Source organism: Oncorhynchus kisutch, linkage group LG6 (assembly GCF_002021735.2).
Source record: "Oncorhynchus kisutch isolate 150728-3 linkage group LG6, Okis_V2, whole genome shotgun sequence".
Classification (NCBI taxonomy): Eukaryota; Metazoa; Chordata; class Actinopteri; order Salmoniformes; family Salmonidae; genus Oncorhynchus; species Oncorhynchus kisutch.
The window spans coordinates 68,732,110-68,759,250 of NC_034179.2; the positions used below are offsets into that span (position 1 = coordinate 68,732,110).

At 47.8% G+C, this 27,141-nt stretch overlaps 1 protein-coding gene across 1 annotated transcript in view; it reads right to left on the reverse strand.

The window, feature by feature from the left end:
- Positions 1-24,006, reverse strand: part of LOC109891908 (rho GTPase-activating protein 23) — a 41,686-nt gene extending 17,680 nt beyond the window's left edge. The window contains exons 1-7 of the mRNA XM_031827272.1: positions 22,690-24,006; positions 15,589-15,786; positions 10,117-10,141; positions 9,548-9,634; positions 8,598-8,676; positions 6,297-6,351; positions 3,090-4,671 (exon numbers count right to left, since the gene is read on the reverse strand). Coding sequence (XP_031683132.1) covers positions 3,090-4,671; positions 6,297-6,351; positions 8,598-8,676; positions 9,548-9,634; positions 10,117-10,141; positions 15,589-15,786; positions 22,690-22,938 — 2,275 coding nt within the window. The 5' untranslated portion in view covers positions 22,939-24,006. The remainder of the gene's footprint in view (positions 1-3,089; positions 4,672-6,296; positions 6,352-8,597; positions 8,677-9,547; positions 9,635-10,116; positions 10,142-15,588; positions 15,787-22,689) is intronic.
- Between the last annotated feature and the right edge of the window lie 3,135 nt (positions 24,007-27,141).

Below are 27,141 nucleotides of genomic sequence, written 5' to 3' on the forward strand. Positions count from 1 at the left end.
AGTGAAAGCACCATATAGAGAACGCTAAGTCAAACTAACGATACTAGAGGGCAAGAGAATTCAACCACCGTCCTGGACATCTACAGTCAACAGAACAGCAGCCTATTAAATCATGCTCCCAAACAACCAGATCACAGATCCTATCAGGGAGAGGACAAAAATGGAGAGATCGAGAAACAGCAAGAGAGAAGTTTTAAGTTTCAGTCTTTGGTCTTGAAACGTGCCTCAGCTTGCCGCCCTGTCTGCCTAGTTTCGGTACATTTTTGCTCTGAGCAGGAGGGAAGAGAAGGAGCAAGATGTTTCTCAGTTTTCTGGTTCTCTTCCCTATTAAATCATTTCATTTATAGGTCTCCCTCTCTCTCTAGGTTCCGTCACAGCTTGGCCCAACATTGAGGGCATCTATCGATCTCCCCATTTCAAATGTAGGTACAAATTTCCGTCGCAGCTCATTTGAATATGATTTGCACTTTGCTGACCTAGGTTGTTGTCCAGACCATCTGAGGGAGTAGCCTACCTAGAGAAAGTCTACACCCCCCCCCCCCCCCTCCTGTGTTACAAAGTGGGATTCAAATGGATTTCATTGTCATTTTTCTCAACGATCTACACAAAATACTCTAAAGATGATTGAATAATAAAACACTAGTGTGACTTGATTAGTTAAGTATTCACGCCCCTGAGTCAATACATGTTAGAAGCACATTTGGCAGGGGATTACAGCGGCCTTGTAAGAGCTTTGCACACCTGGATTGTGCCACATTTGCCCATTATCCTTTTTTTCTTTCTTTCTTTTTAATCTTCAAGCTCTGTCAAAATGTTGGGGATCATGGTTAGACAGCAATTTTCAAGTCTTGCCATAGATTTTCAAGCAGATTTAAGTCAAAACTGTAACTTGGTCACTCTTTACCCCGAAGTCAAGCATATCCATACCATGATGCAGACACCACCATGCTTGAAAATAAGGAGGCAGTAACTCAGTGTTGTTTTGGACCAAACATAAGGATTTGCATTTTGGCCAAAAAAGTGTATTCCTTTGCCGTGTAGTTTTTGCAATATTACTTTCATGCCTTATCGCATATATAAGTAATGTTTTTTTATTCTGTATGTTTGTATTCTTCTTTTCACCCTGTCATTTAGGTCAGTAATTGTGGAGTCACTATAATATTGTTGACCCATCTTCAGTTTTCTCCCATCAAAGCTATTGAAATCTGTAACTGTTTTAAAATCACCATCGGCCTCATAGTAACATCCCTGAGCAGTTTCATTCCTGTCCTGTAGCTCAGTTCAGAAGGACGACTGTATGTTTGATGTGTCTGGGTGGTTTAATACATCACCCACAGGATAATTATTAACTTGACCATGCTTAAAGATATATTCAATGTCTGATTTGTTATTGTTACACATCCACCAATCACTGCCCTTCTTTATGAGGCTTTAGAAAAGCTCCCTGGTCTTTGTAGTTCAATCTGTGTTTGAAATGCAATACTTGACTGAGGGATAATACATACATATGTGGTATGTATGGGGGACAGAGGAAGGTTTGGTCACTCAATCATGTCAACCCCTATTATTTCACAGTGAGTCCATGTAGCTTATGTGATTTGTTAAGAGACATTTTACTCCTGAACTCATTCAGGCTTGCTTAAACAAAGGGGTTGAATACTTAGGCAACAAGTATATTTGAGTTATTTCATTTGTATTAATTTGTTAAAATTGGCTAAATTTTCTTTTCACTTTGACAATATGGAGTATTTTGTGTAGATCAATGACAAAAAAAAACAACACAATTAAATCTATTTCAATCCCACTGTGTAAACGCAACAAAATGTGAAAAATGTTCAAGGGGGTGTAGACTTCCTATAGGTACTGCATCTGGCCCTGGCCTGGTCCTGCCTTAGCTGTGGTTGGTTGGTTTGCCTGTGGTTTGACCGTAGGGCTGGAGGCTTATGGTCTGTTGATTAGTACTGTACATGTTGGAGTAGTTGGCTATTTAGTGAGGCTCTGATATGTTCATCATGTGTTCTTTCAGCAGCAGAGCAGAGGCAACAAGCTGAGACACGACCAGATCCCTCCTGTTCTGTTCTCACAAACACATACACACACACGGTACATACATACATACGCACATACAAATGTGTGATGACAGTAGAACACACACGTAGTACGCAAATACACAAACGTTCAAACAGTCACAAAGCCCAGAGGGTCACCTCAGTAGATCCAGGCATAATGCCAAAAGTTATGGTTATTATTAGATTTTCAACCAATTCATATATACTATTATTCAATGTTTTTGTCATTTAGCAGACGCTCTTATCCGGAGCGACTTACAGGAGCAATTAGGGTTACGTGCCTTGCTCAAGGGCACATCGGCAGATGTTTTTACCTAGTCGGCTGGGGGACTCAAACCAGCAACCTTTTGGTTACTGGCCCAACGCTCTTAACCGCTAGGCTACCTGTTGCCCAACTTGGCTGGAACTAAAAGGGAATTCATGGTAGTGACGTAGAGAGAGAAAGATATTCTCCCTGTTGTGAAAGCAGACAGACTGACAGATAGGTGGACAGACAGACATACTCTGTGATCACAGACACACGCTAGTGAGACATAGAGTCAGCTTCCACCTCATCTCGGTCTGAGAGACTGGGTGAGGAGGAGGGGGGGGGGGGGTTAGTGAAGTCCCGTAAATTATGATTCAATCAAACACTACTAATACCGTCTGCATGTCTGCGGGAAGTGCCAGTATTACCCAACACAAACAAAGACACAGACTGGAGACAGAGTAAGGAGAAGCCCGGAGCCTGGCCACACAGGCAGAGACCGACAGAGGAAATGAAGGGCACAGAGAGAAGGGTTCTATTCTCTAAATACTGGCCAAGTCATAGTCTACGTCCTCCCATCTTTCTGGTCAATCTTTCTGGTAAGCTTCTTGTTTGTTTTTACAAACAGTTAGTTTCCAGTAAGTTCCAGTAAGATCAATCAGGAGGAATATGTTTGTGTCATAAACAGAAGTGGGAGTGATGAGGTCTGCAAGTTACATGGAGGGGTAGGGAGAGGAAGAGGAGGAGGTGTGTGGGGTGGTGGAGGTGCTTACCTATAAAGGGAATGGAGGCCATTGCGTCATCCTCTACAGACAGGGGGGCCAGGATGCCATTGGTACGGTGCGGGGCACCATCTCCTGAGGGGCGAGGGGCGGGGGCAGCGTTGTGGGGGTCAGGGGGAAACACAGGGGGTTCCGTGCCATCTACAGGCAGGGTGTAGTGGGGGTGGCGCATGGCGTGGGCGCTCCTTCGTCCCGTGGGGGGTTTCTGTCTCAGTTTGACTTCCTGGGTCTGAGCTACCACCTCCACCTGGCCTTCCACTGCCCCTCTCTCATGGTTGGTGGGGCGGTAGGCCTTGTCAAGGGGCTCAGGCGTGGTGGAGGCCAGGGGGGATGGAACTGAGAGGACAACACCCTCAGGGGGGCTGGTTTTGGGGGTGGGGGCCCAGCTGAGGTGGGGGCCAAGGTAGGAGGGGTCCCTGAAGGAGGGTTGCTGCATGATACGGCCTGTCTTGCGGTTGAAGGAGGGGCTGTAGCTGCGGTAACCTACTGGCTGGTCGTCCAGGCTCTGTCCGGTGGGCAGACGTCTGCTCTGGGGGGCTGGCTGTTGGGGCTGGGGCTGGGTATGTGGGTGGGACTGTGATTGGGTTTTGTGGTGCGGCTGTGCTAGACGGCCCATAGAGGGGGCCGGCGCAACACTGTAATGGTTCCCCTGCCTCTGATAGGCCTCAGTTCTGGGTGCTTGCTGTGAGGCCTGCTGCAGCCAGGCGGGCCTCTCAAAACGGGGTGACCCCAGCATCTCCAGCGAGTGGCCATTGCGGTCGTACTGTACCAGCAGGTTCTCCGACCGGGCTCTGCTGCCGTAGGAGGAGTGGTGACTCTGGTCCCGGGCCCCCTCCCAGTCTCTGTAGGTCCAAGAAGGGTCCCCGTGGGGGCCGGGGCCTGACTGTTGCAGTAGCATCAGGGTGTCCTGGGAGGCGCTGTGGGGCCAGCCGCCCGGACCCCGTCGGTGGCGCCCGGGGCCTGTCTCACACAGCCTGTCCTGAGAATAGCTGCGGTGGCGTTGGTGCATGCTGCCACTGCGGCCCTGGCGCTGCTCAGCAGCTTGGCTGTAGTACCACTCAGACAGGGCCTGTTGGCAGTGATGGCTGCGGCTGGGGCTGGGCTGGAGAGGGCTGGCCCAGGCCTGGCTGCCCTTCCGGGGCTGAGAGGAGGCGGTGGTGGCAGTGGCATTGTGGTTGACGTAGTGGACACGCAGAGGGCTGCTGAGGGGCCCTCCTGAGGAGGAAGATGAGGAGTAGGAGCGGCCCCTGGTCTGTCCCGTAGGTTGCTGCCCGGTCACACCGCACTGGATCTCCTCCACCCTGTGGGGGGGGCTACTGTGTCCGCCCCACCCCTCCTGCCAGCTGGCCGGGCTGCCCACGGTGGAGCGGTTGTCCAGTGGGGACAAAGGGCTGGGGGAGCCTGCCCAGCGGCTCCAGTTGTCCAGCTGGTTCTGGCCCATGAGGGCCGGGGCCCCAGAGGGAGGCTGGGACTTGGCGTGGGGAGTGTAGCAGAGGGGCGGGGGTACCGGAAGGTTCCGGGCTCCCCCTGTGTAAGGCTCGTTGCCCCTCAGGTAGGCATCCTGGGAGTATGCCTGTAGTGGGAGACAGAGAGGGAGAGAGGTGAGACACAAACAGGAGGAGTTCAGGTGACGAACAGAGGTCAGAGGGGAAGGAAGGAGCGATACAATTGCTTTGACAGTCACAGGTTTGACCGGCACAGCATTCAAAGCTCCTTGTTACCTATGATGTTACACAGCAAGCGACGTCTAGAATCATCTGTGTTCCTCCTCCTACCACCGCAGTCTGCTCAGCCATGGTGACTGTTAGGGGCCCCAACTCAGCCTCCAACACAAACACAGCTACTAGTTAGCTGCAGGCACTAGCACGCGCCTTGAGCAAGAGCCACAACACAGCAACCGTCTGCAGCCACACAGACACAGAGCAATGTTCCAAATACACCGCTACAACAAAACACTGACTTAAAACAGCAACAAATCTGGATCAATCAAAACAAAATCTCACTGTTACAGCGAGCTTGATCCAATACGCCCGCAACAACACCACACGTCTAAAGTATCGCTCAGCGTTCAGCCCCTCAAGCTACAGCCGCAACACCGATTAAGAAACTACAAAGCTACAGACTTAAAACCACTTTGCCCAAAATTAATTTATATCAAAAGGCAACACTTAAAGATGAAGTGTTCAGGCTTTACCTCAGAGAGCAGGGCAGGCCCACACTCAGTGTCTCTCTGGCTCAATACTGGCTTCAAGTCACTCACAGAGGAAGAGGAGAGGAGGGGAACTCTGTTTGCTTCCCACAGACACTAACACTCCCGTTGCTACGATTTACCGCGCTCTCCCTCTCTCCTTCTTTCTCGAGGTTATGTCTCGACTTCTTCTTTAGACTCCTTTTTTTTGTCTCTCTCGCTGTTCTTTCTTGCTATCTCTCGGACTTTCTTCTTCGTTCAGTATGCTGTCCTTAGACAAGCCCTTCCAAACTCTCTCTCTCTCTCTCTCTCACACACACTCTCTCTCTCTCTCCCCTGTGAGAGGGTGGAAGGGGGCATGGCTAGAGCTGGTGATGTCACCACTGGAATGCAACCGATGCCCGTGGTGCGTTGAGGGGCGGAGTGAGAGGAGAGAAGGGTGGAGGCGTGGAGGGGTGGGGGAGTGGTAGTGGGGTTGAAGGAGGGCAGTATTAGGAAGAGGAAAGACGTGGTGCTTGGTGGGTAGGGGGTTGTGTGTGTGAGAAGCCCAGGTCGGGCGCCCAGGTCTGGGAGGTTGTGTCAGCGTTGTGCCCCTGGGTTGCTCCTCCTGGTCCAGAGGAGAGGCGGTGACATGCTCTGCATGTCTGGTCATGTGAGTGGAGCAATTTATGGACCGAGGCAAAATGTGTGTGTGTGTGTGTGCGTGTGCATGTGTAGGTAGCCGCTTTTCATGTGACGCTTCCACAGAACTTTGGATAATAGCTTGAATGAATGTGTGTTGTAATCTAAGGACAGACTAGAAAGCATCTGTCACAGCCTAGCTAGTTCCTGAGAGCTGAGAATGTCAACTCAAAGCAATGGAATGACAAGCATGACGATATCCAAGATGTTCTCTCTCTGTAGTATTAGTGTTCTTAAATCAACGAACTTATCAATGAATTTGTCAGGTATTCATTTCTGAGTATTTCTATTAGGGTGTAGTGTGGTTGAAATATCATACTCACACTTACCAGCTGCAGCACGTCTTCACCTTTTGGCATTATAGAGACCTCCAACACACTCTCACTGTGGAGGGAACGAGAAGAAAGGAGAGAGGAACAAGAAAGAGAGGGCAAAGAGAGGGGGAACCGAAGAGAGGGGAGAGAAGGAGGGAGGAAGGGGAGAAGGGGAAAAGGAACACAGATGGAAGGGTCGGAAAAACAATATAATTCCAAATTTTTTCCAAACTCTATCATGTTACAGTAAGAGAAGACTTTCCCCCTGTTGTGACGAAGGGTTTTGTTTTGCTGTGAGTGGGGTTGATCAGCAACCATGTCACAGGAGACCCTGTTGACGATTACCCTGGTGACTCCTACTGCTCTCAGTGGATGTGTTCTGGACACTCAATGCTCCAGGCTATTCTCTTCAGGAGGAAGTGCTCACACAAGTCGAGGACGACTTACACAACTGAACATGTTCCACATTCCAGAATCATGCTATACATACATAAAAAATGCGAAGTAAACGACACGAGACATGCCTCGTACATAAACGACACATACAGTGCATTCGGAAAGCACTCAGACCCCTTGACTTTTTCCACATTATGTTAAGTTACAGCCTTATTCTAAAAATAATTAAATAAATGATTTCCCTCGTCAATCTACACACAATATCTCAAAGACAAAGAAAAAACAGGTTTTTCGAAGTTTTTGCAAATGTATATATATTTTTTCTACAGAAATCCCTGATTTACATAAGTATTCAGACTGCTATGAGACTTGAAATTGAGCTCAGGTGCATCCTGTTTCCATTGAGCTCAGGTGCATCCTGTTTCCATTGAGCTCAGGTGCATCCTGTTTCCATTGAGCTCAGGTGCATCCTGTTTCCATTGAGCTCAGGTGCATCCTGTTTCCATTGAGCTCAGGTACATCCTGTTTCTACAACTTGATTGGAGTCCACCTGTGGTGAATTCTGTTGATTGGACATTATTTGGAAAGGGACACACCTGTCAATATAAAGGTCCTACAGTCGACAGTGCATGTCAGAGCAAAAACCAAGCCAGGAGGTGGAAGGAATTGTCCGTAGAGCTCCGAGACAGGATTGTGTCGAGGCACAGACCTGGTGAAGGGTACCAAAAAATGTCTGCCGTGGCCACCACCAAGACTCTTCTTAGAGCTGGCCATCCAGCCAAACTGAGCAATCTGGGGAGAAGGGCCTTGCAAGGTCAGAAGGGCCTTGGTCTGACAGAACTCCAGAGTTCCTCTGTGGAAATGGGAGAACCATCCAGAAGGACAACCATCTCTGCAGCACTCCACCAATCAGGCATTTAGGGTAGAGTGGCCAGACGGAAGACACTCCTCAATAAAAGGCTCATGACAGCCCGTTTGGAGTTTGCCAAAAGGCACCTAAAGGACTCCCATGAGAAACAAGATTATCTGGTCTGATGAACCAAGATGAAAAACTCTTTGGTCTGAATGCCAAGCATCACGTCTGGAGGAAACCTGGCACCATCCCCACGGTGAAGCATGGTGGTGGCAGCATCAAGCTGTGGGGGTGTTTTTCAGCTGCAGGGACTGGGAGACTAGTCAGGATCGAGGGAAAGATGAACAGAGGAAAGTACAGAGAGATCCTTGATGAAAACCTGCTCCAGAGAGCTCAGGACCTCAGACTGGGGCGAAGGTTCACCTTCCAACAGGACCACGACCCTAAGCACACAGCCAAGACAACACAGGAGTGGCTTCGGGACAAGTCTCTGAATGTCCTTGAGTGACCCAGCCAGAGCCCGGACTTTAACCCGATTGAACATCTCTGGAGAGACCTGAAAATAGCTGTGCAGTGACATCCCCCCGATCCAACCTGACAGAGCTTGAGAGGATCTGCAGAAGAGAATGGGAGAAACTCCCCAAATACAGGTGTGCCAAGCTTGTAGCGTCATACCCAAGAATACTCAACACTGTAATCGCTGCCAAAGGTGCTTCAACAAAATACTGAGTCTGAATACTTATGTAAATGTGACATTTCAGTTGATTTTTAATTCACCCTCTGAATAGGACACATACACAATCCATGTCTCAATTGCCTTAAAAATCCTTCTTTAACCGGTCTCCTCCCCTTCATCTACACTGATTGAAGTGGATTTAACATAATTTTAAAACCCTGTTTTTACTTTGTCGTTATGGGGTATTGTGTGTAGATTGATGAGGGGGAAAAAACTATTTCATCCATTTTAGAATAAGGCCGTAAAAAAGTCAAGGGGTCTGAATACTTTACGAATGCGCTGTACATACTGTGGGTACACACATACGCACACGCAGTACAGTGGCTCTTACCTGTTCTGTATGAGGGCGATCACCTGGGAGTAGGTTTTCCCCAGGACACTCTCTCCATTCACCTTCACCAGCCGATCCCCTGCAACACACATACGAACATACATATTTAAATCCCAGTATGACCAAACACAGCACAGATATTCAGTGATACACTCTCAATAAAAAAAGAACAAGAGCAACCCCTCCACCCCCCCCCCCCCCCCAGACACAGGACTCCTGCAGAGGAATACCCTGGTGGGTCAGGGGAGGGAAGGTCAGGGAGACCCCAGACCCAGACTTCCTGCTGAGGGATGTGTGGGGGGGTGGTTGAGATAGGGACTGAGGATTTGTGTATGGAAATATAGAGCTATGTGCTTGCAGTAGTTGCTGTAAAGTCAGGAAGGACACAGTGTCGCCTCGGGGTTTGTTCTGTGTTGATATACCAGATCATAAGCCTGAGGCAAAAGGCCTGGATCTGTTTGTGTTTGGCAGGAGAAGGGATGAGTCATTCGTTATGTGTTAGTGTGTGGATGTGTTTTGGTGGTGTGTGTGTGTATATTTATATAGGAGTAATGGTTTAGCTTGGCTGGGCTGCAGGGAGAGGAATGCTGCCCAGCTTAGCTTGCAAGACACAACAGGAAAACGTCTCTAATTAGCTCCAACTTACACTGCTGGGTGTTTGTCAGCCTGTGTCATTCTGTTCTCATCAGTATCATTACTAATTTCCTAAGACAATAATGCAACTTTAATGTGTGTGTGTGTGTGTGTGTGTTTTTGCTGAACATGGTCTGGTGGGTATCCTTGTTGAATCATTGGGAGCACCTGACTCCTTCCTATCATCCTATCATCCATGTGTGATCATGTCGGACGCTCCTAAGGTTATTTCCATTGCAAATCAGGCTGTTCCTGCACACACGCAGTCTCCCGTCCCTCTCTTTCTCGGTCGCTTTCAAAACAGACATTTTCCTTACCTGTACACAAGCCAGCCTGGTGAGCGGGACCTCGCTCTTTCACATTCTTGACAAATATGGTGTCCATTGGCTCCAACCTACTTCTCCCTACATGGCACAATGCAGTATGTTACTGTCACTTCATTCTTCAATTGATTAAATAGGACCTGATGATAACTATTAAATATATCATTGCCCACTGGGCACAGTCTATTCAATGTTGGTTCAACGTAATGTCTTTGAAATGATGTGCAAACAGTGAACCAGTGTGAGCCTAGTGGAATTATACTATAAGCGTCAATATCATAACATGAGCATAAATACCGCCAATAATCCAATTGAGACTCAATAAAAGGACAACTCTATGCACAGGTCCAAGTTCAGGTTTACTCCCCCATTTCTTAACAGTGGGCATTACAAGCTAAATAATCAAAACTGTTCTAGGGGCCACAAGGTCATCGGCAGCAGTGGGACTCTCTCCTGCAGGGGAAGCAGTGTAGCTAGAGGGGGACCCTGGCTAGGAGTGGCGGTGACATCACCGAGACACCAGAGTCTAGTGGCGACGGTGTTGACTGAGGGAGACAACTTACCCTTTCCATTCCCGTTCTCCTCGTCCTGTGAAGACAACGAAAAACAACATCAACACTGATATCCAGGCCCATACAGACAATGTCACCCAGGGAACAAAGCTCCATGGCAGCCTAAACACCAGTTCACAGAACGTCCACCTCTTTCCAGGAAACCAGAATGACACAGGTGTTAAGGAAGGGTGGAGTTGGGTGAGGAAACATGAGCTCATTGTAATGGCTGAAATGGAATAAATGCAACAGAGTCGAACATGTGGTTTCCATATGTATGATGCGTTTGATACCGCTCCATTTATTCCATCCCAGCCATTACAATGAGCCAGTCCTCCTTTAGCTCCTCCCACCAGCCTCCCCTGGTGTGCACGTGTGGTTGTTTGTGTGAATGGAAGCTGCCAAACGCTCAAAGTGTCCCCTCAGCTCTTGTTCATGCAGTGTCTGTCTCTGTGCAAAACATATCAAATCCAACCTTATTTGTCACATGCGAATGCAACAAGTGTAGACTTTACCGTGAAATGCTTACTTACAAGCCCTCAACCAACAGTGCAGTTCAAGAAGAAAATATTTACCAAGTAGACTAAAATAAAAAGTAGTAAAAAAAGTAGCTTTCCTCTGACACCGCCTATTATATAGGTCCTGGATGGCAGGAAGCTTAGGTCCTGGATGGCACTACCTCTGTAGTGTCTTATGGTCAGATGCCGAGCAGTTGCCATAACAGGCGGTGATGCAACCGGTCAGGATGCTCTCGATGGTGCAGCTGTATAACCTTTTGAGGATCTGGGGACCCATGTCAAATATTTTCAGTCTCCTTGGGAGGAAAAGGTTTTGTCGTGCCCTCTTCATGACTGTCTTGGTATGTTTGGACCATGAAGGTTCGTTGGTGATGTGGACACCAAGGAACTTGAAACTCTCGACCTGCTCCACTTCAGAGGGAGGTGTTTAGGCCCAGGGTCCTTAGCTTAGTGATGAGCTTTGTGGGCACTATGGTGTTGAACGTTGAGCTGTAGTCAATGAACAGCATTCTCACATAGGTGTTCCTTTTGTCCAGGTGAGAAAGGGCAGTGTGGAGTGTTATTGAGATTGCGTCATCTGTGGATCTGTTGGGGCGGTATGCGAATTGGAGTGGGTCTAGGGTGTCCGGGAGGATGTTGTTGATGTGAGCCATGACCAGCCTTTCAAAGCACTTCATGGCTACCGACATGAGTACCACGGGGCGGTAATCATTTTGGCAGATTACCTTCACTTCCTTGGGCACAGGGACTATCGTGGTCTGCTTGAAACATGTAGGTATTACAGACTCGGTCAGGGAGAGGTTGAAAATGTCTAAAGACACTTGCCAGTTGGTCTGCGCATGCTTTGTGTACACGTCCTAGTAATCCGTATGGCCCAGCGGCTTTGTGAATGTTGACCTGTTTAAAGGTTTTGCTCACATTGGCTACCGAGAGCGTTATTACACAGTCATCCAGAACAGCTGGTGCTCTCATGCATGCTTCAGTGTTGCTTGCCTCGAAGTGAGCATAAAAGGCATTAGGCTCATCTGGTAGGCTCACGTCACTGGGCAGCTGGCATCTTGGTTTCCCTTTGTAGTCCGTAATAGTTTTCAAGCCCTGCCACAACCGACGAGCGTCAGAGCCGGTGTAGTAGGATTCAATCTTAATCCTGTATCCTTAATCTTTGCTTCTTTGATGGTTAGTCTGAGGGCATAGCAGGATTTCTTATAAACATCCGCATTAGTCTCCCGCTCCTTGAAAGCGGCAGCTCTAGCCTTTAGCTCAGTGCGAATGTTGCCTGTAATCCATTGCTTCTGGTTGGGATATGTACGTACGTTCACTGTGGGGACGACGTCATCGATGCACTTATTGAGTAAGCCGATGACTGAGGTGGTGTATTCCTCAATGCCATTGGATGAATCCCAGAACATATTCCAGTATGTGCTAGCAAAACAATCCTGTAGTGTAGCATCCCCGTCATCTGACCACTTCCGTATTGAGCGAGTCACTGGTACTTCCTGCTTCAGTTTTTGCTTGTTAGCAGGATTCAGGAGGATAGAATTAGGGTCAGATTTACCAAATGGAGGGCGGGGGAGAGCTTTGTATGCATCTCTGTGTGTGGAGTAAAGGTGGTCTAGGATTTTTTTTCCCCTGGTTGCACATGTGACATGCTGGTAAAAAAAATTGGTAAAACTGATTTAAGTTTACCTGCATTAAAGTCCCCAGCCACTAGGAGCGCCGCTTCTGGGTGAGCATTTTCTTCTTTGCTTATGGCCTTATAGAGTGGGTTGAGAGCTGTCTTAGTGCCAGCTTCGCTTTGTAGTGGTAAATAGACAGCTACGAATAATACAGATGAGAACTCTCTTGGTAGATAGTGTGGTCTACAGCTTATCATAAGGTACTCTACCTCAGGCGAGCAATACCTTGAGACTTCTTTAATATTAGACGCACCCCCTGTTATTGACAAAAAGACACACACTCCCACCCCTCGTCTTACCAGAGGTAGCGCCTCTGTTCCTCCGGTGCATGGAAAATCCTGCTAGATTTATATTTTCCGTTTCTTCATTCAGCCACGTCTCAGTGAAACATAAGATGTTACAGTTTTTAATGTCCCGTTGGTAGGATAATCTTAGGTCATCAATTTTATTTTCCAATGTTTGTCTTCTGTTCTTCTTGCTAACATGCAATGGGAGTTTACTCGCTCGCCTCCGGATTCTCAGAAGGTGATTAGCATGTGAAGCCACATGGCACGTGAACCATCTTCTTTTACAAGCTGATTAGCATGTGAAGAGTGACTTCAGTGGTATCCCAGCCAGTTCTCTCAAACAAACACACCTGTTCTGGTTTAGGAGCTCCTAATGTTCAGCACACACACAGCAGAGACACTCAGACAGGTTTGACTGTCTGCAGGTGGTGATGTCATACACAGAGCCAAACACGGGTAGTTGTCTGCATCAGACAGACGAGGGCAGCACTGAGCACACAGTCTGTCTGTCATAGGTGCTGTTTGATAGGGTGATAGACTGATGTAGGCGCACACATGTGCACACACACACACACACTGAGCTGAGTGGACAGTTTGGGGTGACTGGCTCCTGCCTGGCTTTAGGCAGAGCTGAGTGGGCTCATTCCTGCCTCCACAGACAATAGTGGGGGTTTATGGCCAGAGAAAGGAGGGCTGCCGCCCCAGAATAGACCCAGGAGCCAGGGAGGCTCCCCAGCTGAGCTGACCACCCGGCTGGACACATGCGGGCCTGTGGTGGGGCTGAGGACCGAGAGATGGAGATGCACTATCCTCATCTCTACATCTCTCTCTGATTCTCTCTCTCGCTCTGTGGATATAGATGTAGGGTTAGGGACAGCTGTCATGCATGCACTGATCAATCCGTTAGGAAAATCATCAGGCATGTGTCCATGATGAAGGGAGTCACATCATACAGATCTTTGATGTGGCCCCAATGATGGGCAGTCACCTCTGAGGCCCCTTCAGATGGGTAGGGACAGAGGGCTGCGTTCTCTGTGCCACTCGCTGCCCCTCACAGCAGCATGTGACCCTGGGGACAGGACAGGACAGGCAGCAGTGGGTCCATTGTCCGTGGTGGTTCTGGTAGAGGGCATGGTACTGCCGGGTCCAGGCTGGGGGTAATATGAAAGTGGTACCAGGCAGGCCAGGACAACAGAGCCGATTGACACTTTTGTGTCCCAAATGGCACCCTATTCACTTTATAGTGCACTACTTTTAACCAGGGACCATGGGGCTGTAGTATACTATATAGGGAATAGGGTGCCATTTTTGGGACACACAGACAGTGTCCTGTCCTTACTGCAGCTGCTGGGCTGGGGGTTGAAGGGGGGAGGGGGTTCATCATAATAGGGCCCTTGTTGTGGCTGTAACCCCCCCCCCCCCTGCCCGACAACTCAGAGAACAAAACAAAACACCCACCAGGATGATGCTTTTTCTGATGAGATTGTTATCTATGACGCTGAATGGCTGTATAGTTAAGACAGGACATATTTTTCAGTAAAACACCGTTGTTGTCCCTGTACTGTTTCTTACAGCAGTGTCCTCCTTTTGGAAAAAGGTATTCGCGAGCCAAAAGGTACACTGGCTGTGGTACAATTGTCTGTCCATAGACAGTAAAACATACTTAATGGAATTCTCTCTCTCTCTGTAAATCAGTCCTACAGGAGTATGGAGGTTGTGTATCACCCTTCCCCTTCTGTCCTTCGCTTGCTTATCCATCTCTACTCTAATGACAGGGCTCTTCTTATGACATCCATCTGTCTATGTCCCTAATCTGATTAACTCATATGAGTCTACCCCAACACTTTAATTGGCTACGCTGGTTCAATCCCTGCATTTAATTGGCTATGCTTGTCTTGTCCCCCATTGTGTCCTGATTCTCTTGACCTTACTGCTCCTGTGTTCGGATTGATCTACGACCTTCCTGCCCTGTGATCTGATTGGTCCAGTCTTAATGCCCCAGCGATATGATTGGCTCAGTCTTAAAGGGATAATCCACCCTAGAAATGAAATGTGACGAGATACTTCATCATGATACGGTTCTCGTCCGTGGAAATAGGGATAACAAACTATCACATTTCATGACACTTTTAAAACAATTACCTGAACACTCCATATCGCCAAATAAGCCAATAGGGGCATACTTGTGTAGAACACATCCATCTGTCTATATCGTCACAACAAAGTCTATATTTTGTTGAAATGTCCTTAAAGTTCACAGTGCACCTTCAAATTAGTAACCTTTCTTCCTTCAACGACCATGACACAAACCTGTTTTCTCCTCGAGTTGCCATAGCAACCGGACTCACACAGTTTTGCGCTAGAAATGCGATCGCTACCATGTCGAACATGGTGATATTGTAACTCCTAAATAAAGCAACACCTCGCGGCACAACGCCTCTCCCCTATTAGACCTGGATAGTTTGTGTGTATGTATTGATATGTAGGCTACGTGTGCCTTTTTGAAATGAATGTAGTTCTGTCCTTGAGCTGGTCTTGTCCATTAATGTTCTGTATTATGTCATGTTTCATGTTTTGTGTGGACCCCAGGAAGAGTAGCTGCTGCTTTCGCAAAGGATAATGGGGATCCTAATAAAATGGCAAAATTGATAGCGCAGTTTGTTTCAGGGATTTCACAACTAGCTACTGTAACTACTTCACATGCTGATATTGACTTTGGTGCTATTGTGTGTAGCAATTTTTTAGCTAGCCAGACAGCCTTTCTAGAGAGAGCATTGCATTATGGGGTTTGTAGTCGACCTGAGCTCTGCAGATTTCTACAAGTATGTTTTTTGCTTCCTAATTTATTCTAAACGACGAAATGCAATTTTTCTTCACAACATATGTTGCTCTCACATATTAGCGTTATTTAACAATGTAAATCATAGGAATCTGTAGATTTGAGTGGATTATTCTTTAAAAGCCCCAGTTGTCACTGTCTGGTGTTTTGTCCAGTGGTGGTACCTTGAGGCTGGTGTGCAGGGCAGACTCTGGTGGGTAGACGATGAAGTGGCGCAGCGTGAAGCCGAAGCCCTGTGAGTTCTTCTGGAGTAGTAGCGTCCGGGGACCCTGCCATCCAACGCCGGCCCCCTCTCCTCCCGCCCCCATCGCAGGCCGAGGGTTGTCACCGGCCGAGGAGAACCCATCTCTCCAACCCTTTGCCTGTTGAACAGAGAGAGAATAAAAACATGTAAGACTCAGGTCATATCCCCAAAACAATCACTTATGTCACTCCAACGGTCAACACTCCATCAGTACTTAACCAGTTCCTCCTTCCACCAAGTATTCCCAGGGAAAACTTTCATAACTTTATGGAACTGGAACAAAGGTCAAACGACATCCATGCTACAAGAGCCAGGCCTCAGAGTGACATCACCACTTAACGGGCTGCTGGTTACTTCATTAGTGACTTCCCCTGCAGGCAAGAATAGGAATGTGTCTGTTTCTGTCCTGGGAGACTGGCGGACAATGAGTGTGGGTGTGTATCCATATGTTTTAATGCTAGTAGGTGAGAGTTGAGTACGGCTGGCCCATAGGGTCAGGCAGTCCCCACATGGCACCCAGCACCACAACAATGTCCCATAAACCACAAAGGGGTCCTGGGGGGTGCGGCCGCTGTCAGGAAGAGCCCAGGTCTAGACGGAGGGGAGCGGGGAGGTGTTCCGTCCTGAGCTCACCCAGGAATGCTCAGGACGGAACTCTAGACAATTAAGGAATGTCTGTAATCAATCAGGACTGACCTTGGTCACCTTACACCAGCGTGGTGTGAAAGGGTCAGGGTGATCCTGAAAAGATTTCCACTCATTTTCCCCAAAGAAAGCAAATAACAAACATGACAGATACATGTGAGAACTAACACCCTGATGCTGCTGCTCCAACCCACATATGTCATTCAAACACAACCACCTGACCAAACAGGGATGGGAGGGAGACAACCTTCCTAAACGTAAATGAGCCTATACCTCTGGACTCTTCTCTATGGAAGTACACTTACTTAACTGTACCGGTGTCTCTCCTCCTGACTCTCCACTCTGAGGGTGTGTGTGTGTGTGTGTGTCCATATGTTTTAATGCTAGTAGGTGAGTGGTGAGCACGGCTGGCCCCCAGCTGGCTGTAGCCCTTCATACTTGTACCAGTATGCGTGTTGAAAATGGTGCCTAAATTGGTGCCTAAATTGGAACGCAGTGGCTGCACCGTAACATGCAATACATGACATCAGAGCTCAGGGTCTCCACTTCGACAGCACTTTAAGGGTTTTGACTGACATCCGTTCTGAACCTGAGCACCTGGTGATGAAGTTGGCCCCATCTCTCCCACTAATTGGGCAACTCTGGCACAAATTTGTCGTTGTCTGAATGAGGGAAGTGCTGTAAATGAAGAGGACTCAACGTATTTTGAAAGATGAGAAGTTGAAAGTGATAATAAATACTGCTTTGACGTCATACAAGTGTGCACTTCACATTTCGTTGTGATTTATAATGGACCGTTTTTGGATTGCGTAAACAACAACGGTAATTGTGTGATGGCGGGGATGCAGGGTTGTGTTCCAACCAAAACGACAACAAGTGTGCTCTAGTTCCTCAACGGCACAGCTAGGAGAGCTCAACAAGCACCTTATAGTTGAAGACTCTTCTTTTGAGTCATAAAGTGCATCGAAACGACTTAGGAACTGCGTACACTTTGGAGAGGTGTTTGGCCACTTGGAGACACCAGTCAGTCCTCTGACTCAAACCCATGTTTCTTTTTATGTCTTATGTTGCATCTACCCCACATTTTCCAGGAAATGTTCTTATCATGTTCCTGAATGTGTCCAGAGTATTTTCAGATTTTGTTATAAACAAATGCGGCAAAAAAGTACAGTAAAAGTAAAACGTACATTATATCAATAGTGTAATGTTTGGATTCAGTTTTGTGTCAGACGAACTGTCCTCACCTCTGGTCTAATCATTTCCCCATAATCTCCAAACGGTTCCCTTTGAATTGCTACCATGGTTATGGATATGCTTTACATATTTCTTCTGTAAAAAAAACCCATTTAAATTCAGCCCTATCCATATTAGGTTAGTTCCCACATGTGTAAGGGGTTAACCCCCAACACAAACCCTATATTTCACTTCCTGTGCCCCTTCCCCCCTCCACACTACTCTGACCTCGCAGGGCCAATCACCCGGTCCGCTCAACAACAGGAAGTGGCAGGCTGGGGACAGGAATTGTGGTACCGTAGAGGAGGGATAACCAGGCATACAGAGCACCTATAAATATAAAACCCCAGGGGGTTGGGTGTTTGTGCTCCATCCCTCCCATTTACCGCTCTCCCCTCTCCTCCCTTCCACCATCACCACATATACATTCTTGCCATATGATCCAGCTGGAGTGACCATTACAACACATCCTCTCTTTGTCCTCCTCTCCTCTTTCCTGCTCGATGCACAGCTCTCCATACAGGTGATGTAACCTTGTTCTCACCGTTTCACAATGCCCAGGCAACTCTCCCACATTTCATAAACAGATGAGAGACGAGAGGCACGAGAATAATAAGGGAGAACGTTTCAATGAGAGATGCATGAAAGTGAGGGGGAGGGAAGAGAAGGGAGGAAAATAAAGAGAGTGAAAATGAAAGAGTAGGCTTAGGATATGAAGAGAGAAAGAAAGAGACTAGCCAGAGGGAATTCCAGAGGGAGCGGTTGGTTTGAGGCATGTTGAAACACACACTGACGGGGACTGGCAAGGAGAGGGTGAGGAGAGCGATGGAAGGAGAGAATGATAGAGAGAGGGAAGGAGCGAGTGGAAAGGGCAGAGCGAGAGCAGGCTGGGCCAAGTGCGAGACAGGTTCCAGCACGCTGGTTTCGACCGCACAGCCCCTCCCGGTGCTGAGAATACCAAACCCTGTGATTACCCCAAACACACAGAGACTGGAGCTCTGGGCCAGATATGATTCCCATTGCATGTCAGCCTGCCTGCCTGACCCTGAGTGTGTGGGTGACGTCTGTGACTGCCTGACTATTCTCCACTAAACACCCCCACAACAAGTCTCCATCTAACTACAGTAGGTTACACTCCAGCCTCTAGGTTACACTCCAGACAATGAGGTCTAGCATCATTGATTAAACTTACATCCGTCTGTCAGCTTATGTAAAACCTGACTGTATTTAGGCTATATCTAATAGTCTTTCCATGGCCACTCTCTCACCAACCTCCTAGATGAGGAAACCTTTCTCTGGTCTAGCCAATCCAAAAGGGGAACATTTGGCACTTCAATCTGCACTTCTCTGACATCTGCCTAGATCCCTCAAATCAAATCGAAGTGTATTGCTCGCGTACACAGATTTGCAGGTGCAGCGAACACGCTTGTGTTTCTAGCAACGACGGTGCAATAATACAACAATACACACATAATCCAGAAAAATAAAAGAAAGAAATTAAGATCTATCAGAACGAGCAATGTCAGAGACCGGCATATAAATATATACGTATGTATATAAATATACTGTACATACATATAGTGGTGTGTAAAGACAGTATGGACAGTATATGAATAGAAATGGTGTGTACAGCCGTAGTTACATAGCAGTGATTCTAGAACAAGCTCACATGAATAGGCTAATCATGATACACAAATGACAATACGGAGCCCTGCCACATGCCATTAATTAGGATAATTAGCACATCTACAGGCACCATAATGAGAACACCTATTAAAATGCCATGTGGGGCCACCAGGAAACCATACACAATATTTCCCATCATTCCTATTCATCTATATTAGAGGTCGACCGATTAATCGGAATGGCCGATTAATTAGGGCCGATTTCAAGTTTTCATGACAATCGAAAATCTGTATTTTTTTGGACACCGATTTGGCCGATTATTATTATTATTTTTTACACCTTTATTTCATCTTTATTTAACTAGGCAAGTCAGTTAAGAACACATTCTTATTTTCAATGATGGCCTAGGAACGGTGGGTTAACTGCCTCGTTCAGGGGCAGAACGACAGATTTTTCGGGGGATTCAATCTTGCAACCTTACAGTTAACTAGTCCAACGCTCTAACCACCTGATTACATTGCACTCCACGAGGAGCCTGTCTGTTACGCAAATGCAGTAAGCCAAGGTAAGTTGCTAGCTAGCATTAAACTTATCTTATAAAAAACAATCAATCAATCAATCATAATCACTAGTTAAACTAGTAATATCATCAACCATGTGTAGTTATCTAGCGTGTCCTGCGTTGCATATAATCGATGCAGTGCGTATCGTTGCTCCAATGTGTACCTAACCATAAAACATCAATGCCTTTCTTAAAATCAATACACAGAAGTATATATTTTTAAACCTGCATATTTAGCTAAATGAAATCCACGTTAGCAGTCAATATTAACCAGGTGAAATTGTGTCACTTCTCTTGCGTTCATTGCACGCAGAGTCAGTGTATATGCAACAGTTTGGGCCGCCTAATTTGCCAGAATTTTACGTAATTATGACATAACATTGAAGGTTGTGCAATGTAACAGGAATATTTACACTTAGGGATGCCACCTGTTAGATAAAATACGGAACGGTTCCGTATTTCACTGAAAGAAAAAAACATATTTGGCCGATTAATCGGTATTGGCTTTTTTTGGTCCTCCAATAATCGGTACCGGCGTTGAAAAATCATAAAATCGGTCGACCTCTAGACTATATAACCACATCGTGTTGCTATTGGGGTGGGCAGCAGACAGGTGTCCATCTCACCATTACTCTAACAGTCATATCAGGCAGTACATCACCAGCCTAACGATGATAGTTAGGAAGTGATTGTTAAGCTATATTAGTTCAGCGGTTGCAAATGATGGTGAAGAAAAGGAATGCCTGAAAGACATCACACACACACACACACACACACACTGGGGGAACAATGGTCTTTCAAACAGTTGAGAGCTGCATCCCGTTTGAAAAGTTGGGCTTTACAGAAGTTTACAAATGCTGACACGCTTTTAATCCAGAGACCCACTGTCCGCTCCGTAGCACTGGTCTGAGAGCTGGACGGATGGGTGGATGGGGGACGGATGGGTGGATGGGGGACGGATGGGTGGATGGGGGACGGGAGAAGAGAAAGGGATACAAACTGAAGAAGCTACTTTAAGGTTCAATAGTTCTTCCTGGTCAGATCAGGAAAAACCCAGAGCCCTAGCTACTGTGTATCAAAGGCCCTCCCACCTGTATCATTGTCCTTATTCCGGCTCCTCTCCAAGCCAGAATACATCCTAGTTCAAACTAGCATGACAGCCGACATCTGACTCTGTGTCGGTACAGTTGAAAAGGCCAGCCGCACCATGGCAGCCTTTTAAACACATACAGTATTTCACAATCGAGTATAAACAGTCATTCAGCAAACCTGACGCACAGCTTCAACAATAACGTCTCTGTCTTTTACACAACCGCCTGAATTCCACTATCTGTGTGTGTGTGTGTGTGTGTGCGTGCGTGTTTGCTCAAGAACCTGTCTGAGCCCTCTGTCAGATAGAGTCAGTTGATGTCACATCAGTTAAACAGGGTTTTCTCCTCGAGCAACTCTGCTGAATATGAATCTCCAGTAACACATACCCCCCTCACCCACCCTCCCTAAAACGGTCTCTAACCTACACCCCATGGGGGAAATAGGTAGGACTGGAGTGCCGAGGCTAGCACTACATTACTATCTGCATAATTATCCTCTTATTGTTTGTCTAACCAATGAAATTGTCGAACCTGAGCTTTTAATCTACATGTCCGTAATAAAGCCATTTTGTGGTGGGAAACGTATTCTGATTGGCTGGGCCTGGCTGCCAAGTGAACTGTAAATTGTTGCATGCTGCATTTATATTTTTGTTCAGTATACATCCACAGATCCTAGCCATAATAACCCAAACTCTCCTTAAAACCTACACTCAGTGGCATACAGGCAACAGTAAAGTCTATCAGGCTACTGGATGGATCAAAATGTGTCTACACCCATCAGAGAGAGATACTGAGAGATTCCAGGACTGATGCTGTGCACATTACTGGTGCTACTATCCTGGTCAACACAATTACAGAGGGAGCAGGCTGAGATTCCAGGACTGATGCTGTACACATTACTGGTGTTACTATCCTGGTCAACACAATTACAGAGGGAGCAGGCTGAGATTCCAGGACTGATGCTGTACACATTACTGGTGTTACTATCCTGGTCAACACAATTACAGAGGGAGCAGGCTGAGATTCCAGGACTGATGCTGTACACATTACTGGTGTTACTATCCTGGTCAACACAATTACAGAGGGAGCAGGCTGAGATTCCAGGACTGATGCTGTACACATTACTGCGAGAGGCCATTACTGTACACAGACAGTGTCTTTACTCCAGCTGTGTCTGTATTCTATAGCCTGGTCCTGCCTGCCCACATTCCCCAAGCCGCCATTTCTCAACTGCATGTCTGAGAGAGAGACAGAGAGAGAAAGCAAACACACACTGCGCTTCAACACACACACACACACACACACACTGAGTGTACATGGATGAGAGATGCCCTGAATTCCCCCCCCCCCCCCAAACTGCCACATAACAAGCCCCTTCATCTGCCTTAACTCACTAGTTAGTAACGCCCCTCCAGGGGGAAACAGTCAATATGGCACAACCCCCTAAAGAGGACAACACAACTATAGCTGATGCTTAATGATTACTGCATTATTGTCGCTCACATTCAGCATCACACTGCCACATACAAACCAGTGGAGGCTGCTGAGGGGAGGGCGGCTCTTAATAATGTCTGGAACGGAGCGTATGGAATGGCATCAAACACATGGAAACCACTCATTGCGTTCCAGCCATTACCCCGAGCCCGTCCTCCCCAATTACGGTGCCATCAACCTCCTGTGACCGACAGAGAAAAACACGTGAGGAGAAGCTCTATCTCGCTAACACACAAACAAGCATACACACTGCACAATTTGCAAAACACCAGTTCCACATAACTATATGGATACCTCAACTGAGATTCTGAGGTACACCCACAAACCTCCACCTTGCTGGGGTGTGGTGGGCACTGGGCACAGTCCTTACCCTGGGCTGGTGAGAATGTTGCTGGGCACGGCTGCCGACCGGGACTGGCCTCATGGTGGGGGGCGAGGGCAAGGGGGCACCACGCAGCACTGCCAACCAGATACAGCGAGGCTCGGCGGCACTACAGTCCACTCCTACGGGATTCTGGAAGCACCACTCTGACCTAGTTGGTAGAGCAAGGTAAGGGGGCATAGCCGTGGGCGTGGGGGCACAGAGATTACCCAACATGGGCCGACCCGATGCCAACATGGGCCACACACAGGAGGAGGTAAAGTCTTGACACTATCGCACAAACACGCTATTTTCCAGTAAATTACGCAGGTGTCAGTGTAACACCTACATCCTCTCTGGCCAAGTCATACTTCCATTGAGATGAACCAATCAGTGAAAGCAGAAGCCAAGAGGGCTGAGTAGCTCTTCAGATGGACCAAGATCATCCCTGAAAAGAAAGAAAAAATCCCAATAGTTCCAACCAACTCAGTTCAGTCTAGTCCCCTGTTCTCCTCGGTGTTCCTCTCCATCCTGATGCTGGCACGTCCCCAGATACATGCCTTTAGTTCCACATCACAGTCTCAAACTCCTGACCTCCAAGGACGTGAAGGAGCTTTCCAAGGCACACACACTCACACGCACGCTGGGGGGTGCACACATGCCGTGGTGAGGCGTCCTAGGCCCTGAAATGATATTAAAGACGTCCTGGAGAGCAGATGTACGCCAGAGTGGTAGCAGAGAGGTCTAGTTTCCCTACAGACAGACAGACGGTCTGACTGACAGACTAACTGACAGTTCCTCTCCACTCCCAGCACAGCAGTGTCCTGTCCAGTGGTGTTCAGCAGGACACAAAGCCACTGTGTCTGTCAACCCCTCTAACACACAAACTGTCACAGCTAGAGGGCTGGCTCCTCTGTCTCCTCTGTCCTCCCTCCTCCTCTCGCTCTCTCTCTTTCCCGCCCTCCCTGTCTTTCTCTTCCTGAATCTCTATTTTTCCCCCTCCTTCTGTCAGCCTCCAGGTCGCTGTCCGGCTTCACTTCTACCAATTCATCCTTTGCTCCGTCTCTGTCCCTCGTTCACGCTCTCCCTCCTCTGTTCCCTCCTGTCTGCACTCTGCTCCGTGTGATCCCTCACTCCACGATCATTCCAATCTGTCACGCAAAATCCACTTTGAGAGAGCCAAAAACACACACACAACATCCAACATGTACACTGTGAACACTGAGGGCCGGGCCCCGACACTGTGCTCCACTCTTGAAGTCCGGATGGAGTTTAACTGTAGGCTGGTGATGTGGTCTGCCTAAATCCAACAGCAGGTCCCTGTGGCTCTGTCCTGCCCTGTGTGTGTGTACAGGGAGTTTAGTGGCGCTTGTGTATGTGTGAAAGAGACACAGACACCGTGACACAGCTATGATGCCAGCACTCAACTTCCACCCCCCTCCACTCCCCTCCACTCAGGGGCCCCCTCAAAAAAAGTCAGATTTCAAACACAAAGAAAAGAGACAGAGCGCACCCCCCCCCCCCACACTAAGTCATGAATTCACACACAAACACTAAAACAAACAGTGACACACACAGCAGAGTTCTCACCAAACCTCCAGGGGTCCTGAGTGGCAGGCAGGTGACCATTGTGAGTCTGACAAAGCTACGGCTTCATGCCCTGATCCTCTCTCTAGAAACTCACTACATAGACCTGTTACAGGTGAGGTTAGACTGGTTTCACCTGCTGCCATACAGTAGGACAAGCACCAACACGACCACAACACAGGAACGCACACATGGTACACACACTCTCTAAAACACACACACACACACACACACACCGTGCTCTCCAGACACACACAGAAAATACACTTTGCAGGCTCACCTAGTGTATGTTGAAATACAATAAACATCAGTGGAGGCTGGTGATGGGAGGACGGCTCATAATGACAGCTGGAACGGAATGAATGGAATGGTATCAAACGCATGGAAACCATGTTTGATGTATTTGATACCATTACCACCTGTCCTCCCCAATTAAGGTGCCACCAACCTCCTGTGATAAACACCCACCAGCTATACACAAATCAAAATGTGCAGACGTACAAACTGTACACAAACACACTACACAAAAGGGAATGCTCCTTCCACACACAGACACACACGTGGTCCATAGAGTCACACACGTGGTCCATAGAGTCACACACGTGTATAAATACACACTGCTGGGGTGTAATTACGCTCTCATGAAGACTCAAATCTTATAGGCTGTGGGCTGTGCTCTGACTGTGGGCTGTGACTGTGGGCTGTGACCGTGAGGGGTTGTGTTCAGCCTGTGGTCAGACCAGAGGTTTGGGTTCTGACAGACTTCCAAGCAGAACCCGCCCAGGACCGGACGGAGAGACACCAGGACCGGACGGAGAGACACCAGGACCGGACGGAGAGACACCAGGACCGGACGGAGAGACACCAGGACCGGACGCAGAGACACCAGGACCGGACGGAGAGACACCAGGACCGGACGGAGAGACACCAGGACCGGACGGAGAGACACCAGGACCGGACGGAGAGACACCAGGACCGGACGGAGAGACACCAGGACCGGACGGAGAGACACCAGGACCGGATGGAGAGACACCAGGAGCAGATCACTCAGGGGGGACGTCCCATTCAGTAAAAGACCACAGCCAGATGGAAGCTTCAGAAGGGGACTGGCCTTGACAGGGGATACTCTGTGTATGACATCATAAGCTGGCACCCCCCTACGATGAGCCTACCTGGTTCAATCAATGAAAACGATCTGCTTATCACAAGTGCAGCATTGTGAGAGACTCATACTGAATTTTGCCGTAGAGTTTTGCCAATAACAGACAAGCCCAATTGGGAACAAAAGATCACTGTCTCTCCCTCTCTTTAGTGACCTGTGACGATATTTACAAAAACAGAAGAAGGAGAAGCAAGCAACAGAAGAGCGGAGAGAAAAGGTGTTGAGTTACAGTTCACACGGAGGACAAAGAAGTCACACACCGTGCGCTGTCACAATACCACCGTTGCCACCAGTGACCCATGCTGGCCGCTGATTGGCGCACAGGTACACATTCCTGCCACGTTGTGGTTGGATGAGGCCTAAACACCACTAGCGCCTGAACATCCCGGGAGAAAGGGAACACCTGTATGCCTGTCTGTCTGTGGCTCGTCGTCTTCATTTCTTCGTCATCATAACCTTGCATTCGCCCCTAAAGCCCTTGAAGTCCTGAAATCAAAGAGTGTGAGATTCAAACGGCACACGCCGCTGATCTCTGGAGAGACACCACACTGTTCGCCTCTTGCCCCCACCCTACCCTACAGCCGCCCCGGACCTTCACCCTCCCTGTCATGGGCACCACCGAGCCAGAGAGAGAGAGAGAGTGAGTGAGTGAGTGAGTGAGTGAGTGAGTGAGTGAGTGAGTGAGTGAGTGAGTGAGTGAGTGAGTGAGTGAGTGAGTGAGTGAGTGAGTGAGTGAGTGAGTGAGTGAGTGAGTGAGTGTGAGTGAGTGAGTGAAAGCGGAGGGAGCGCCTGCTCACAGACAGATTAGTTGGTAGATAATACCCTTCATAGTGACGCAGACACCACCGGTCAGTAGATTAACTAACACAGTCCGATGGGGAAACAGTCCAATGGGGAAACAGTCCAATGGGGAAACAGTCCAATGGGGAAACAGCCCAATGGGGAAACAGCCCAATGGGGAAACATCCCGATGGGGAAAACAGTCCGATGGGGAAACAGTCCGATGGGGAAACAGTCCGATGGGGAAACAGTCCGATGGGGAAACAGTCCGATGGGGACACAGCCCGATGGGGACACAGCCCGATGGGGACACAGCCCGATGGGGACACAGCCCGATGGGGACACACCAGAGCAGGCCCACTCCCATTCTTCACTGACTGAGAACCACCAGCCAAAACAACCCTCATACACACAGCTAGCTGAGCAAGACATCAGGCAGGATCTATATCAGAGAGATGCAGCGGTAGAAAGTACTTAAGTAAAAATACTTTACAATTTTGACCATTTTTACTTCACTACATTCCTAAAGAAATATTGCACTTTTTACTCCATACATTTCCCCTGACAACCCAAAGTACTTGTTACATTTTGAATGCTTAGAAGGACAGTAAAATAGTGAAATTCCAGCACTTATCAAGAGAACACGTGGTCATCCCTACTGCCTCTGTTCTGGAGGACTGACTAAACACAAATCGTGTGCCCCTGGCTATCCGTACATTTTAAAAACAAGAACATGGTGCCGTTCGCTTTGCTTAATATAATGAATTTGAAATTATTTATACTTTTGATACTTAAGTATATTTAAAACCAAATACTTTTAGTAGTATTTTACTGGGTGACTTTCACTTCTACAACTTTCTATTAAAGAATCTATACTTTTACTCAAATATGACAATTGGGTACTTGTTCCACCACTGGAGAGATACATAAGA